This window comes from Lingula anatina, chromosome 8 (genome assembly GCF_051362555.1).
Source record: "Lingula anatina isolate TDL-2025a chromosome 8, LinAna3.0, whole genome shotgun sequence".
NCBI classification, from domain to species: Eukaryota; Metazoa; Brachiopoda; class Lingulata; order Lingulida; family Lingulidae; genus Lingula; species Lingula anatina.
Genome location: NC_141774.1, coordinates 1,732,990 through 1,751,906, shown reverse-complemented (window position 1 = coordinate 1,751,906; position 18,917 = coordinate 1,732,990). Strand labels below are relative to the sequence as shown.

General features: G+C 39.7%; 1 protein-coding gene across 1 annotated transcript; it reads left to right on the top strand.

Annotated features, from left to right (window-relative positions):
- The first annotated feature begins 4,187 nt into the window (after positions 1-4,187).
- On the top strand, positions 4,188-6,705 carry LOC106169221 (uncharacterized). Its single transcript, XM_013548623.3, has one exon. It carries the CDS (start codon positions 4,294-4,296, stop codon positions 6,541-6,543), a length of 2,250 nt encoding a protein of 749 aa, XP_013404077.3. The 5' UTR covers positions 4,188-4,293; the 3' UTR covers positions 6,544-6,705.
- Positions 6,706-18,917: the final 12,212 nt, after the last annotated feature.

Genomic DNA, 18,917 nt, shown 5'->3' with positions numbered 1-18,917 from the left:
CCTTAAAATTATAATTGTATTGGTTTTACAATTCACTATAATTACGTAAAATAAGCATTTTTATAAATTAAACCCGAAAATAATATAAAGGAAAACAAGAAGTAGATTAAAAAATTTGTAAGATTCCCACCATACTAGTATATGTAGATACACAACGGCCCGCATGCAAGGCACTGGTCAATAAAACTACCTCAAATACACAAAATTATACTGTATACCGGGAAAGAAACAGCTTTTTGTTAAAATCGTTGACAGCCTTAGGCGTAACATGAATACTGAAAGGTTTGAACATATGTTTGTTTGCTGATGAGTAGGTAAAATATCAAGTATCACCACGTGAAAACGATTTTCGAAAGTAGAGTAAAAGTTTTCAACTTTCTGCTACTTTTACTATCTCACTCTTTATTATTTCATCTATTTATTGGTTCACTTTTTTATTCATTCATTTATTACGTTATTTCTCATTCAATTTATCAATAAAAGGCATTTCATAATTTATATTCCAATTTTGCTATCATTACACTGTTCTAAAATAGAATTCCATGATGCCAATACAACAGAAAAAGAAACCGGGGTTGCCACTTCGTGAGGTTGTATTTACTCTCCAGGAAGTGTTTTCCACATTTTTCTTTAATTAGACATTAATACCAAGCGTTCAGTCCGTTGTCGTCATACCCCCATTCATTTCACCGTCATGTCACACCCGAAGCGTGAAGAATCCCTGATCTCGTTGACATGCATGGCTATTAAAACGGGTGCTAAGGAATCTTTATTGGCAATTGCTGAACCCTTTACGCGATAAATGCCGTTGAGAGCTTTAACACTTTTTAAAAGGAAAATAGTGCATTGATGTCATTGGTGTGTGTATGTGTGTGTATTTGAAAGTGAACAGCTCTTTTCGTTTAACTTTATGAACTAGATGTACTTTGTCACAGGCTGATAATATACTTCTTGCCTTAAGCTTGCGGCCAAGCTGGACAAACTCCTTCATCAGACTGACGTGAGTTATTACTCACTGACCGCTTGGTGGCAAGCTAACAGTAGGAATAATATTTCAACTTGTGCAAAAGAATTATCATATGTGTTCCAAATACCAAGCTAATGAACATTTTTGCTCATGGATGTTATTTGGCTGGGTCACTGAATGTGACTGCAGGCACAGCGTCAATGCATGTAGGTCTTGGGGATAAAAACAATCTAGCAAAGTAATGTCAATAAAATCAGGTGACAGAGTATCCTCAACCCTGTCAACAGCACAGACATCCTAAAGTAACGTTTAACCCCGTAAAAATGGCGCAAAATGTGCTTTAAGGTCACGGCTAGTGATGCGTCTTCCCCACGGTTACCTGATCCCGACCACATGACAGACAACCGACCACTCGTTTAAAACCCGTCCAATTTATACCACAGTCACAGAAAAGGAACCTTTGTCCTCTCAGTAGAGTTATTAGGTTATTCACCTTGTTCGTGATGAGAAAACCATTAGTCTTTTAGCATGGATTCAATATTGCTTTCTATTTGAATAATTTTGCGACAGGAAAATCTGTCTGCCATATTTACAAAATAATATAAATGAAGATAAAAGGGACAGATACTTTGAAACAACCACATTGTTTCGAAATGACAATAAACCTGCAAATGTGAACCGAAAATGAATATTAAATTGGACGTTAAAACATACCAGTGCAGCTACTTCATAATGAAGCAGTTTCAATACACGAAAGACTTCTAAAAATGCAAATTAAAACCCATTTTCATGAAAATGTCAATGTTATTGCTGTTTCTTGTATTTTAAATTCGACCATAGCACGTCGATGGGAATTTTAACTTACTTTTGTGAAACTAGGCGTTTCCGGAATCAAATATTTAGAGCATGATTATGTCACCGCTACTTGTATGTTCGCCTGCTAAAGATCATTTTTATTAAATTCAAATGTATCTGACATTATAAGATGGTTTCTATGAAATAAGAGTAGTCCCTAAATTAAGAGCAATGGGTTTTTCATTCATGGAAATATTTGAAAAATCACAGAAAAATATGCGTAGTTCAAAGAGAGAAAAAGACATAGCTGGGACATTTTTATCTGACTGTTTTTTTTTTTTTTTTTAATTTTCAACTACCGATACGTACAAGGGATGTCGCGCACAACAAAGGTATATGAAGCAAATTGGACTTGTGTGTGTGTGTGTGTGTGTGTGTGTGTGGGGGGGGGGGGGGGCTCAGAAATAAGGCAGCAAAGCTGTCACATGTACAGACTAAAAGCAGAAACAATCATACACAGAATAGGTTATTTTTTCAATTTGGATGCAAAATTACATAATGCTTTACGACAAAGTTAACACCAATTTTTACCAGGTAAAACATGTGTCCGACCACAAGACAAACTGTATTGTAGTGCCAGTGTAACAAGGCAGTGGGGGGGGGGGGGGGGGGGGGGGTCAGGGTGACTTATTAACTGATAAGCACAAGCACAAGACACACTGTTGTACTCTATCAGCTGATTATTGTGCGGGTCCCATCATTTTACTTGTGAGGATCCTTCTCTATTATAACCCCGACCCCCCCTCCCACTATATGAAATAACCCTTTAAATAAAACCCCAGGATTGAGCACAATGGGCTCACATCTTTGAATACTGCGATCTGTTAAACTGCGATTGAAATTACCAGGTTCAAAAGAATATATGTTTTGCTAAACTAAAAGTCACATGGTACAATGAAAATCCCTTCTCAGCCTCAATCCAATCTTCTCTCTCTTTCTCTCTCTGGTCCCCCACCTAGTTTCCCTCAAGATTTAAATTCACATATTTTTATGTTAACTTTATCAGTTAAATTGTCAATCAGATTAATTATAAACTGATTGATTAATTCAAACACAAGTCTACCCCTCATCGTGGGCACTCCCAATAACTCCATATAATCAAGATCTATGGGATTACTATCTTGAAACAAAGGACATTAAAGTTTGACCTCCTAGTTATGGATATTTATCTAAAGCTACTCACATCTTACCTGTAGCTTTTCATTCACTGATTGAATTAATACGTACAACACCATGTATGAAACATTAAACATATTAAAATTTTTCTAATACGGTGTTCCCTGACACATTATGATGTACCGGTAGTGGCAAGGAGACGGGGCAGCGGGGGCAGGGTGTCTGGGTTGACTTATTAACTGATTCAACTGCACAGGTAAAACGTGACACACTGTACTGTATTCTATCAGCTGATCATGGTGTACTGACAGGGACAATCAGTAACCAGAGAGGGGGGAAGAGAGGACTATGACATTATTGATCAGGCCTTACCACTTCATAATAGTGAAGAACAAGGTGAAGAGTAAATAGGAGATGAAAAAAGAGTTCGGAATATTTAATGGGTAAATAAAGCTGTGTCAGAGAGACATGGCAGCTTTTAGGTGGGTGAGGTGGTGGCGGGGGTGAGGGGATGGGGGTGTGGGAGGGTGAAAACAGCACCAAATCACCTCAGTATGCAATACCGAGGCTAAAGATCTGGTTAGTTATTAACCTATAACTGCACTCAGATGCTATTTATGACACTTCTTTATAACATTATTATCACCAAACAATAGTACTCTGAGATAAATAACTACTGTTTACGTTCTTTGGACTAATCACCTGACAAACGCATGACGGGGTTTTAAACATCAGACAAGTTTATCTCTTATCAGATATCTTCAAAAATGTACTCAGATTACAAACGATGGGTAAGATTATCACTGATCAGATATCTGCAAACATGTATTGAGATTACAAACGATGGGAAAGTTTTCACAGATCTTTGTCAAGGAGGGGTAAAAAGTATGCAGTCTATCTGTATTTCACACGGTTAATGTAGATGGGCAAAATACTTCTAAATTCACTAAGATCGACTAATAGTGTCAATTTTCAAGATCAGCATATCTTAACAATTCTGGATTTTTAGCAGGAGGGAGATCTGGCAAGAAAAAAATAACATCCACATTGTAGAGATGCTGCTGATCTGTGTACAGTGTCGTATTGTTGTACATGTAGTTGTTACCGTTTCACCAATCACCCCTGTAGAAGTTACTGTTGTCCCCAATTGTTGCAAGGTCACTTGTACTAAAAACCATATCAAATATAGTTCACGTTATTACTATTGACATAGTACAGTTTCCACAAATAATATCAAGGTCACCATCACCTGATCATCTGCTTTCACACTATAAAGAGTGCTTCAGACGAGTTGCCTTACATTTGACTATTGAATTATTTACTGAAAAGCTTGCATTGTGCTTTACATCGTCAGTATGGCCGAGGCGTTGGCAGCAGCTTTCACAGATAATCTCTTGAAATGTAGCATCTGTCTGGGAGAGTATGAGGACCCCCGTGTGCTGCCTTGCTACCATACATTTTGCTATGGTTGCATATGTGACCATGCTACGCAAACTGTGTCTCGGGACAGGACATTTTTGTGTCCCCTATGCAGAGAAGAGATATTATTTCCAAGAGAAGGGCTTGCGCTTAAAAAGAATCATCTTATTCATAAGGCAAAAGATCTTCTAAGTCAGCGACAGCAGCATGAAGTCTCATCTCCAACCATAGACACTGATGTATGTTATGTGACGCAAGCCGTTACACAAATGATGAGCAAATGTGAGAAGCATCCTACAAATGATTTAAAATACTACTGTGAAGACGATGATAACGTTGTTTGTGGTGACTGTATACCAAAAGAACATTACAGACATGGTATTGTGCCAGTTGAGAACGTGGCGAATAGCAATCGAAAAAATATTAAAGCTGTCCTTATGAAAATTGAAACAAAACTTGGCATGTTAAAAGAAACAGTTGCCAATGACAGAACCAATGAATTGGAGGAAATCAATACGGAGGCCACCATCAATAGAATTAAAGAACAGGCTCGATCTATCCATAGACTGGTTGAAGTGAGTGAGCACAAACTGATATCAGAGGTAAATTTTGCTTGTGATATTAGAAAAAAGCAGAAGGAGGCAAACAAGGACACCTTCGAACTGTACCATGCCTCCTTACAAAGTGCCTCTAGATTTGCCCAGGAACTTATAACAAATGGCTCTGATTCTGACATCATGCTTCATACTAAGGCTCTGACAGAGAGACTGACAGCGATGGAGAAAATGCCAGTGCCAACTCCAGACACACCAGCACAGATATCCTACAGCCCTGGTGAGATATCCGCTGCCAGACTGGAAGCCTTGTTAGGACAGGTGACAGTGCAGTCAGCAGCTCCTACCTCTCCACCTCTATCTCCTAGGCTGTCACTTCCTCGACCTCTGCTTAATATGGGGACAAATCCAAGATCAGCACCACATGCTCCGCCTCCGCCTCCACCTCCGCCTCCACCTCTATCTATTAGACTGTCACTTCCTCGACCTCTGCTTAACCTGGGGACAAATCCAAGATCAGCACCACATGCTCCGCCTCCACCTCCACCTCCGCCTCCACCTTTATCTCCTAGGCTGTCACTTCCTCGACATCTGCTTAACCTGGGGGCAAATCCAAGATCAGCACCATATGCTCCGCCTCCGCCTCCGCCTCCACCTCCACCTCCGCCTCCACCTCTATCTATTAGACTGTCACTTCCTCGACCTCTGCTTAACCTGGGGACAAATCCAAGATCAGCACCACATGCTCCGCCTCCACCTCCACCTCCGCCTCCACCTTTATCTCCTAGGCTGTCACTTCCTCGACATCTGCTTAACCTGGGGGCAAATCCAAGATCAGCACCATATGCTCCGCCTCCGCCTCCGCCTCCACCTCCACCTCCGCCTCCACCTCTATCTATTAGACTGTCACTTCCTCGACCTCTGCTTAACCTGGGGACAAATCCAAGATCAGCACCACATGCTCCGCCTCCACCTCCACCTCCGCCTCCACCTTTATCTCCTAGGCTGTCACTTCCTCGACATCTGCTTAACCTGGGGGCAAATCCAAGAACAGCACCACATGCTCATGTTTTCTTAGAGAAGGCAGAATGTGTGCATTCTTTCAGTGCTAAATTGAAGGGTGATCAAATTAACACGTACGTAACTGGGCTGGCCGTAGATGAACAACTCGTGTTCACTGTGAAAAGAAAAGAATCTTTTGCAAAAGATTATAATAGAACAAATGTATTCACACATGCAGGGGAATTTAAATTTGACATTATATTAAATGAACCATTTGACGTGGCTGTGTCACAGACTGGTCACCTGTATATAACATCATCGGGTGACAAATGTGTCAAAGTGTATTCCACCAGAGGTCAGCAGGTGACAACCATGGGCCAGGGTCAAGTTAATGATCCATATGGTATAACACTGAACAGTCGAGGTTATATAATGGTTTGTGACAGAAGTAAGAAATCCATTTTCACATTCCTTGCAGACAGTGAACAGCTTCTGAACACTATTCCACTCAGTATGTACAAATTACCAGAGTACATCACCGTGAACAGGTTGGATGATAACATTGTCATTTCAGACTGGCTGGGACACTGTGTACATGTGCTCTCACCTACTGGTAAACAGCTGCACTAGTATGGCACACGAGGCAGTGGTGATGGTCAGCTGTGTGGACCATGTGGAGTGTGCACAGACAGCTATGGCCACATCTTCATTGCTGACAGTGAAAACCACAGGATAGTGGTACTGAGTTCAAAGGGACAATTGATCAGATACATTGCCACTAAAAATGATGGGTTGGAGCACCCCACAGCATTAGCCATCAACCCTGCTGGCCAGCTGGTGGTAGCAGAGAAACAGGACAAAGTTAAGATTTTTCAGTACTTGCGATGAATATACTGTTCACACCAAGGCATTGCTATACCAATTTTTATAGTTCTCTTTATAGTTACATGGTAGGAGAAATTTGATCCATATGTTAATGACTTAATGGCCAAAATTATCAAACTTTCAGATACATAATTTTATGATCACAAAAATTATATTTTTGTGTAGCATTTTTGGTGCTTTATCTGCATAAAATAGAATTTTAGAGTACTCTGTTTTTTTAATTTTTCTACTACTCAATAGGAATGTTCTAATTTTAAGAAATTGTTACTTTAAAATACCGGAACGCTATCCGGAAAATTCACAATTTCCTCCTTCATTGAAAAGATCGAGTAATTGAGTGCTGAGAAACTACAGCATGACATTTCACAGGGTACAATATAATATAAATTTCGAATCAGCGACCATGACTTAGAAATCGAAAGAGGTCGCTACACAAAACCCAAAAAACCAGTAGAAAACCGAAAATGTCCACATTGCAATGATGTTGAAACAGAAGCGCATTTCCTACTAAAATGTAATGAGCATGTGAACGAAAGAGAAAATATGATAAAAATGATACCGCCTCAATTGTCATCTGATGTAGAAAAACTTGTCTGGCTCCTCAATCCTCAAAGTGAACACTGTCTAAAAACCGTGTCTCACTTCATCCAAGAAACATTTAAAAAAAGACTAGCCTGTCAATAATAATGAGCAAGTATACCTCAATATAGAACAATGTAATTGTCATTGTGTAATATAGGTATTTTTATCTTATTATTATCATCATTTTTATTATTAATATTATTAATTTTAAAAATTATTTCCTTTCTTATAGTTTATTTTTTTCCCACATTTATAAGAAATACTTCCACTTGTTACTGTAGATTATGTATATACGGGTTGATTGATAAGTAGTGAGCCTCGTGTGGAAGGGGTTAAGCAGGGATATCCCTTTTCGGCCCTTCTATTCCCTGACTATTTAAAGGTGTGTAGCCGAAGTTTGGTGTCATTTGGTTAGTTTATGTCGACGAGGTAGCACTTTCAAATAAGCAAGGCAAGTGACTTTTGCAAAATGCCCCTGCTCACAAGTCTGTCATTGCCATGGCTACAATCAACGAGTGTGGCTTTGAACTGATAGAACATCCACCTTATTCGCCTGATCTTGCTCCCTCTGACTATAATCTATTTCCCAAATTGAAAAAGTACATTTCAGGTACTCACTTTGTGTCAGATGATGACGTCATACGTGAATTGGAGGAGTTTCTGAACGGCTTCTATAAAAGTGGCATAGAGGCTCTCAAAATTCGCTGGCAAAAGTGTACAGATACTCAAGGAGACTATGTTGAAAAATAAAGAAAAATACTTGTAAAATGTGTACCCCTTCTATATGAGGCTCACTACTTATCAATCAACCCTACGTAAGGTAATTATGAAACATATAATTACATTTGTGTTTGAAAGCCTGATATCAAATAAGTGGGATAATAGGTCTAGATATATATTACATGTATGTATAACACAAGTAGTTTAGAGGGCCTGCAAAATGTACTGAAACATTTTAGTGCTCAATAAATTATTATTATTATTATTATTATTAAATACTTTTCACATCTTTTACTCGCAGCATATACTGCACTGCTGAGCTGTAGCCTTAAAAGGAAACATGATTTGAAGTTTCTTTGATAGAAATGGCAAATTATATATTTAAGTATGAATTAACATCTACTGGCAGCATAACAGAAGGGCCAGGTTAGATCATTTCAGTACTTGTAAATAACGTTCAATGCACACCCCCCCCCCCCACACACACACACACACCACCATCATCAAAAAGAAAACAAATGAAATAAAATAGAATAATAGAATAAAATAAAAAATTGGTCCAATTGTCATTGTTATCGTTTTACCACTGTGACAACTGAAGATTTGATTCAATGAATCAACTGTGATCTTTTTAAACTGTGCTTTCAATAAAATCAGAGATACACCTCAGTCTAGTTTCCTTTTTTTTTCTTTTCTCAGAAATCATTTTTAGGTTAAAAACTCTGAAATCAGGCATAATCTTAAAAACTTTCACTGATGCTTAAGTGCATGGATACTTACATGTAATAATTACTAGTTCTGATAGTATAGCCCTCATCACATGGACAATTTTATCAATTAAATAGGAATATATTGGCAGACGACAAAAAAAACTATTGTGAAAAGCATAGGCTTATCACAGACTTCCTAAAATAAAAAAAATCAGATATTCGGTCTGACAAAACTTCAAAATGTGTCACATAAAAAAAAAAAATAAAATAATAATAATAATAATAATAATAATAATAATAATAATAAAATCTGTCAGACCGAAAAAAGTATGTATATAGCTATATTTGATGTATACATGTTTTATTTTCGAGTTGTCAGTTATATGTTATTCTCCTATCGAAATCCACAAGTTAGTCTTGGATATCTAAACATTATTCGTCCATGTCTAATTGCATGGCCAGAAATGCGCAGCATTCACTCGATACGCGAGGGCGCTACAGTAGGGCTTCACGTGACTCAACTAGCCAATCACAGCACAACAATGGCATCGCACACAGACTCTGTGAGAAGTGCTCGAGGAGCCAAAGTTGACTACCAAAAGCTGGCAAATCCTACTTGTTCATTCCCCACAAAACGTATCAGATAATAATAATAATAATAATAATAATAATAATAATAATAATAAACAAAACCTACGGCCACAGGGCATTTTCAATTTCAGCACCCATTTTATGGAATCAACTACCCTCACACATTCGGACTATTGATAGCGTTGAGGTTTTTCAAAAGACTTTAAAACATTCTTATTTGCACAGTATTTTAATTAATATTTTCTCATTTTATCAGAAAAGAGTTTTATTGTTCAGACCATTACCATTTTAACCAGCTTTAAATAGTTTAATTGTTTTTTTACCTTAGCTTTTATTATCTATATAATTAGTTGTAATCCCGATAATTTTACCTGTAAACAGCACTGAGACGGTAGTGTAGCGCGGTTTTAAGAAATAATAATAATAATAATTATTATTATTATTATTATTAGTCTCTGTCGCGGGAATCCTGACCAATGAAAATGACTAAATATCTCTAAGCAGACGATTCCTGCCATTCAACACATGGAATAAATCATTCTGGTTATATTATAAATTCTTTGCATTCCTGCAAGTAGGGCAATTTTCTATCTTGATAATTAGTGACAGTTTTCAATTCCTCGTGATTGGTGATTGACATGAATATATCTTCGTGATTGTTGATTGACCTGTTTTAATTATTCGTGATTGTTGATAGAGGGGTCGGGGGGGGGGGGGCAGTACAGGGCCCCCTATATATATCAAAGACTATAAATCTCATACTATGTAGGTGAGACACCTACCTTCCTATCAGAGACAATCGCTGCTCATAATAAAGACGAAAAGCCTAACACACTCTAAGAGCCGCTTTCTACTCTGCAAGGGGCGCTGTAAAAACACACGTCCTCAGAGGCCCAGCTCTGAATCGTGTTATTCTGGTAAAGTGGAATCTGACTAGGACATGAGCCCACCACCCCCTACACTGTAGGCCTATTCCCTACCCTCTTTTTTGGACTCCATTGTACAGTGGTAAAAGTTCTTCAATTGCTATGAAAATTTTTAATCATACTCTGTATGGTGCTGTTATCTGCTGGTGCTATCGGCAACGAATTAGTTTGCCTTTGTTTCTGAGTGAATGAACGTCTAAAATCACTATTTCTGAAAATATTTGCGTTTTGCTGAGGGTGGGCTAGGCAATGCACAGCACACTTCTTAGTACGTGTGTACAACAGAATTTTTTAAAAAACCCTAGCGATATTTGGTCAGGAGTTGCTTGGAGCATAGCACAGCGTTGTTGTCTATCGGCATCAGGCCGTTAGTTTGTCAATTATCGCGAATTACCCACGAATCGCGAACCCATTCATTTTCCTATGGCAATCTAGCAACTCATTAAAATGCACGCATGAGCAGTGGGCTAGGCGTTACGTCATGCAGCGCATTTCTGGGGATGTTTAGCTTTTTCAAGTTCACGTAGCCCTGTATGAACTGATAGTGAACAATTTTTTTTGCAACTAGATGTGCATTTCAGCTGCCTGAAATACATGTAAGTTGCTGAACACCCAAACCCAATGTAGAGGTGCATTTCACATGCTGAAGTATAAAATAAAACAATAAATAAATAAAACTGAATTAATTCGGAGATGTCTTCTATTTTAAAAAACATATGTTTATAGAACAAAAACTCACGACTGTCTCAATTTTACATCTACATTTAATTTTTGTCATGTTTATTCCATTACGTAAGAAGATTAATTGGTAACATGTGCTTCCGTAGCTTATGTTCCAGGCAAGATTTGTTCCTTGTCATATATCTTTCATTTTTCGTATCATGTTCTAAATATGTTGTAGTGATTCAGTCATATTTATACCTGGTAATATAAAGCTGGTATAAGGACGTCAAGGCAAGCTTCGGGCAGAAATATTTTATCAGCTTGTGCTAAATAATTACCATCTATGTTCCAACTACCTAGCTAATGATGGATATGATTTGGTTCGGTAACCGAATGTGACTGCTGGCACATTGATACTCCGAGTTGGTAGATAAAAACAATCTAGCAAATTGATGACAATAAAATCGGGTGACAGAGTATCCTCAGCCCTGTCAACAACACACACATCCTAAAGTGACTTTTTTAAAAGTTAAAACCCCGTAATGGCGCAAAATGTGCTTTAAGGTCACGGCTACTGGCGCGTCTTCCCCACGGTTACCTGATCCCGACCACATGACAGACAACCGACCACTCGTTCTAAAACCCGCCCAATTTATACCACAGTCACAGAAAAGGAACCTTTACAACGCCTTTGTCCTCTCAGTAAAGTTTTTAGTTTATTCACCTTGTTCGTGATGAGGAAACCATTAGTCTTTTAACATGGATTCAATATTGCTTTCTATTTGAATAATTTTGGGAAATCTATCTGCCATATTTAAAAAAATAATAAAAACGAAGATAAAAGGGACAGATACATTGAAACGTGCACACTGTCTCGAAATGACAATAAACCTGCAATTGTGAACCGAAAATGGATTACAGCCAAATTTACACAAAGCAGAACGCGAATATTAAACCGGACGTTAAAACATACCTATGCAGCGATTTCATAAAGTGGCTGTTTCAATACGTCTTAAAAATACAAAGTAAAACCCATTTTCATGAAAATGTCAATGTTATTGCTGTTTCTTGTATTTCAAATTCGACCATGGCACGTCGATGGGAATTTTAACTTACTTTTATTAAACTAGGCGTTTCCTGAATCAAATATTTTAGAGCATGATTATGTCACCGGTACTCGTATATTCGCCTGCTAAAGGCCATTTAATGAAATTCAATATATCTGGCATTATAATATGGTTTCTATGAAATAAGAGTAAATGAAAAAAACAACAGAATTTTTAATTCATGGAAATCTTGACAAAGACAGAAAATAATATTATGCGTACCAGTAGTTCAAATAGAACCAAAACCAATTGCTGGAACATTAAAAACTGAATACTTTTAAATTGTCAACTACGTTCAAGGGATGTCAAGCACAACAAAGACATAGGAGGCAAATTGGAAGTGTGGGTGGGCGAGGGGGTCAGAGTGACTTAATAACTGTACATGTACATGTAGCGTAGGACACACTGTATTGTAGTGTCAGGGAGACAAGGCAGTGGGATGGGGGGTCAGAGTGACTTATTAACTAATAAAACTGTACGTGTAGCACAAGACACACTGTGTTGTACTCTATCAGCTGATTATTGTGCGGGTCCCTTAATTTTACTCGTGAGGATTCTTCTTTATTATAACTCCGACCCCCCCCCCCCCCACTATATGAAATAACCATTTAAATAAAAGCCGCAAGAGTTAATTGAGATCACATCTTTGGAGATCTGTTAATTCCCATGGAGATTACCAGGTTCTGTCTTAAACTCTGCACACGGGAAAGAATAAAACGACTCCATGTTGTAACTTCAGCAGAATGTGTTTTGCTTAACTAAAAGTCACATGGTACAATAAAGATCCCTTCTCAGCCTAAGTCCAATCTTCTCTCCTCCTAGCCTCTCTTAGTCTCTCTCTTTCTCTCTCTAGTCCTCCGCCTAGTTTCCCTCAATATTTATATTCACCTATATTTATATTAACTTTATCAGTTAAATTGTCAATCAGGTAAATTATAAACTGATTGGTTAATTCAAACAAAAGTCAACCCCTATTGTGGACACTCCCTATAACTCCATATAATCAAGTTCTAACGGATTATTAGCTTGAAACAAAGGACATTAAACTTTGAACTGCTACATTTTGTACATGTAGGTGTGAATGTTTATCTAAAGCTACTCATACATCTTAGCTTTCCATTCATAATTTTTTGTAAATTTTGTCAGACAAAGGAAGACTTCCACTTATTGAATTAATACTACACCTTGTATGAAACATCAAACATATTAATTTCCCCAATACGGTGTTCCCTGACACATTATGATGTACCGGTAGTGGTAAGGAGACGGGGCAGTGGGGGGGAGGGTTGACTTATTAACTAATTCAACTGCGCAAGCATCACAGAACACACTGTATTTTGCTCTAACAGCTGATCATGATGTACTGACATGGACAATCAGTAACCAGAGAGGAGAGGTGAAAGGGGGGGGAAGGAGAAGAGAAGAGAGGGCTATGACATTATTGATCGGCCCTTAGCACTCCATTAACAAGGTGAAGAGTAAATGGGCGATTAAGAAATAGTTCCGAATATTTAACGGGTATATTAAGCTGTGTCAGAGAGAAAGGTGTACTGTTTTTAGCCAACTCAGTTCATGCCAAAAAGCTCACCCTCCCTTAGGGAGCTATCCCACAATTTCTGACTTCTGATTGAGCAATAAATAACAGTTAAAATGCACCAGAATGCAGTATTATACATACACTTTTTAAAAATTTTCCGCACCGAGGAGGGGGGGTGTCCCCTCCCACACCCTCCCCACTCGGGGGATTCGCACCCTCGTGTCCGCTTACTGCCCCCCTGGTATTTTGCTCAGGCTACGGCCCTGGTAAAGATCTGGTTCAAAAAGGTCCGACATAAAGTAAATTAATTATTAACATATATCTTCATTCAGACGTCATTTATAACACTTCTTCTCAACATGATAATCACCAAACATTATTACTCTGAGATAAAGTACTAGTTTCAGTTCTTTGGACTCATCACCTGACGATTGCATGATGGGGTTATAAAGAATGGGAAGTTTTATCACTGATTGGTTACCTGCAAACATGTACTGAGATTACAAACAATGGGCAAGTTTTCACAGATCTATGTCAAGGAGGGGTAAAGAGTATGCATACATATGATTAATGTAGAAGGGTAAATAGTTCTACATGCACTGAGGTCCATCAATAGTGTCAATTTTCATGAGCAGCACAATAAACTTAACAATTCAAGCAGGGGGGAATTTGACAAAAAAAGTAACATCCACATTTATCACATAATGACAGATAAACACTGCAACTGGCATGAAGAGACACTATTACTCGTAAAGTTAAGTATTAGATAGTTTTGTGTCAATTAAAAAATAGGAATCATTTAAAAACGTCAATAGATGCTGCTATTCTTTGTACAATGTTGTACCGGGTACCTTGTCACTGATCACCCCTGCAGAAGTTACTGTTGCCCCCAATTGTTGCAAGTCCACTTGTACTAAAAACCATATCAAATATAGTGCACGTTATCACTATTGACATAGTACAGTTTCCACGAATAATTTCAAGGTCACCATCACCTGATCATCTGCTTCCACACTATAAAGAGTGCTTCAGACGAGTTGCCTTACATTTGACTATTGAACTATTCACTTAAAAAACTTGCCTTGTGTTTTACATCGTCAGTATGGCCGAGGCGCTGGCAGCAGCTTTCACAGATAATCTTTTGACATGTAGCATCTGTCTGGGAGAGTATGAAGACCCCCGTGTGCTGCCTTGCTACCATACATTTTGCTATGGTTGTATATGGGAATATGCTACGCGATCTCGAAACAGGACATTTTCGTGTCCCCTTTGTACAGAAGAGATACAATTTCCAAGAGAAGGACTATCACTTAAAAAGAATCATCTTATTCAAAAGGCAAAAGATATTCTCAGTCAACTACAGCAGCATATAGTCTTATCCCCAATCAAAGGCACTGATGTACATGGAGTGACGCAAGCCACTGCAGAAATGATGAGCAAATGTGAGAAGCATCCTACAAATGAATTGAAATACTACTGTGAAGACGATGATGCCGTTGTTTGTGGTGACTGTATACCAAAAGAGCATTACAGACATGGTATTGTACCCATTGAAGATGTTGCAAATAGCAATCGAGAGAAGATTAAAGCTGTCCTTAGGAAAGCTGAAACAAAACTGGGCATGTTTAAAGAAGCAGTTGTCAAGGACAGAACCAATGAATTGGAGGAGGTCAACACGGAAGATACCATCAACAAAATTAAAGAACAGGCTCAATTTTTCCATAAACTGGTTGAAATTACAGAGCAAAAACTGATTTCAGAAGTAAAATTTGCTTGTAACATCAGTAAAAAGCAGAAGGAAGCAAACACGGACACCTTCGAACTTCATCATGCCTCCTTACAAAGTGCCTGCAGATTTGCCCAGGAACTTGTAACAAATGGCTCTAATTCTGACATCATGCTTCATACTAAGGCTCTGACCGAGAGACTGACAGCACTGGAGAAAATGCCAGTACCAACTCCAGACACACCAGCACAGATATCCTACAGCCCTGGTATAATATCTGCTGCTGCACTGGAAGCTATGTTAGGGCAGGTGACCGCGCAGGCAGCAACACCTCCGCCCCCACCTTTGCCTCAGCCTCCACGTCGGTATGTACCTGCGCCTCCACCTCTGCCACAGCCTCCACGTCTGAATGTGCCCCCACCTCCACCTCTGCCTCAGTCTCCACGTCTGAATGTGCCCCCACCTCCACCTCTGCCTCAGTCTCCACGTCTGAATGTGCCCCCACCTCCACCTCTGCCTCACCCTCCACGTCTGAATGTGCCACCACCTCCACCTCTGCCTCACCCTCCACGTCTGAATGTGCCCCCACCTCCACCTCTACCTCTACCTCAGCCTCCACGTCTGAATGTGCCCCCACCTCCACCTCTGCCTCAGTCTCCACGTCTGAATGTGCCCCCACCTCCACCTCTGCCTCAGTCTCCACGTCTGAATGTGCCCCCACCTCCACCTCTGCCTCACCCTCCACGTCTGAATGTGCCACCACCTCCACCTCTGCCTCACCCTCCACGTCTGAATGTGCCCCCACCTCCACCTCTACCTCTACCTCAGCCTCCACGTCTGAATGTGCCCCCACCTCCACCTCTGCCTCAGTCTCCACGTCTGAATGTGCCCCCACCTCCACCTCTGCCTCAATCTCCACGTCTGAATGTGCCCCCACCTCCACCTCTGCTTCAATCTCCACGTCTGAATGTGCCCCCACCTCCACCTCTGCTTCAATCTCCACGTCTGAATGTGCCCCCACCTCCACCTCTGCCTCAGCCTCCACGTCTGAATGTGCCCCCACCTCCACCTCTGCTTCAATCTCCACGTCTGAATGTGCCCCCACCTCCACCTCTGCTTCAATCTCCACGTCTGAATGTGCCCCCACCTCCACCTCTGCCTCAATCTCCACGTCTGAATGTGCCCCCACCTCCACCTCTGCCTCAGCCTCCACGTCTGAATGTGCCCCCACCTCCACCTCTGCCTCAGTCTCCACGTCTGAATGTGCCCCCACCTCCACCTCTGCTTCAATCTCCACGTCTGAATGTGCCCCCACCTCCACCTCTGCCTCAATCTCCACGTCTGAATGTGCCCCCACCTCTGCCTCAGCCTCCACGTCTGAATGTGCCCCCACCTCCACCTCTGCCTCCACGGTCCTAGACTACCACTTCTTCGACTTCTACCTAACCTGTGGACAAATCCAAGATCCTCCACCTTTTAAGAAAATGCAGAATGTGTGAATTCCTCACTCCTAAAACACAAAATGATAAAACTGACACATTTAGAACTGGACTGGTCATACAGGGTAGCTGGGCAACACGTGATTACTGTTGACGAAAAAGACTTATTTATCCATTTGAGACGTGGCTGTGTCACAGACTGGTCACCTGTACATAACATCATCGGGTGACAAATGTGTCAGAATACTCCACCGGAGGGTCCCGGTAAACTTGAGGATCCATTTGGTATCACACTGAACAAATAAGGTTATGTGTTGGTTTGCGACAAAATAAGGAAATCTTTTTTCACATTTAGTGGGCTGCTCTTGAACACCATTCCACTCAGTATTTGTTTTTACTCAGTGTACATCACAGCGAACAGGGTGGATGGTAACATTGTGATATCAGACTGGCGAAGTGTACGTATGCTGTCTCCTACTGGTGGTCAGCTGTACCAGTATGGCACAGAGGGCAGTGGTGATGGTCAGCTGTGGTTACCACATGAGTGTGCACAGACAGCTATGGTCACATCTTCATTGCTGACTATGGTAACCACAAGATAGTGGCACTGAGTCCACAGGGACAGTTCATTAGATACATTACCACTAGAAATGATGGGTTGAAGCCCCAGTACCAATAGCCATCAACCCTGCTGGCCAGTTGGTGGCAGCAGAGAAGTTAAGACCTATCAGTACTTATACTGAATATGCTATTCACGCAAAGACATTGTTATACAGATCTTCATAATTAGCTGTACGGTAACATGGCAGGTTGAAGAAATTTGATCCATATGTTTAACACTCCATTTCCATAGATTTTAGATCGATCTATCCCTGTGGGGAGTCTCACTAGATTACTGTCAGCTTGGCCGGCTTAAGCGTCTGTCCCGCCTACTAAAAGCTGTAAGGGGGAAATTAACTATGGTGTCCGCTCGGCTGACTGCAATTTAGCCTGAACCCCCAGGGAGTTAGGTCGATCTAAAACTTAATCTTTAGATCGATCTAAATCTCTGGGAAAACACCCTATGACTCAATATTTTCAATGGGCAAAATTATCCATTTTGCAGATACGTTATTTTATAATCACAAAGATTATATTTCTGTATGGCTTTTACTGCTAAGAATATAATTATATACACTGTAGTAGCCTGCTTTTTATTTTTTTTCCCTACCATCCAATAGGAATGTTCTAATTTTAAGAAATTATTAGTTAAAAATATCGGTACACTGTTCTTGAAATTCACAGTTTCTGCCCCCATTGAAAAGATCGAGCTATCGATTGCAAACTTATGATATTTCACGGGGTACAATGTAATATAGCATCTTTTGATGACAGCATGTACTTCATTGCTGACGCGTAGAGTCTGAAAATGATACATAATTTGATGTCTCTTTAATAAATATAAGCAAATTATATACTCAAGTACGAATTAACAGTAATCCACAGTAACATTTACCCCCCCCTCCAACTAAAAAAAGAAATAAAGTCCAATCACCATTGTAATCATCTTAGCACTGTAACAATTGAACAGTCGATTCAATGAATCAACTAGCTGTTATCTTTTTATATTGTGTTCATTTAAATAAAACTATAGATCACTTCAGTCTCTTTTTTCCTGTCTTTGACATCATTTTCGATTTAAATTATTTTAATACGCCTCCTTGGGCAGCTAGGGAGTTATTGTATCTGGATTGGGGAGACATGTCAGACACTTAAATTGATTCTACTAATTGCACTTAGCAAGAATCCCAGCAGAGTGTAGTTTTTGAGACATCTTCTTAGAAGCTCACCTCACAACTAGAAAAAGATAGTTAATGATTAATGAATTAATGGATAGATTAAAAATGAATTTGAAAATGTTATAGTTGTGGTATTGTTGGCATCTTTCCTTTTTCAAAAAAAGTTCTTAAAATCGAGGTACAATGCAACAAATGGGGCATAAAGACGCTATATACCGGTAGTATGAAACGGATTAATTTCCGTCTATTACAGTACTCGTGCCATCGTTTAAGATAACAGTCATATTGCTTAGATGTGCTTGGCCTCCAAGAGGATAACAGTATCTCGGCAACATTCTGCG

Bases quoted from the DNA above. Each gene is read 5' to 3' on its own strand.
- LOC106169221 (XM_013548623.3), top strand. From the start codon at position 4,294: ATGGCCGAGGCGTTGGCAGCAGCTTTCACAGATAATCTCTTGAAATGT.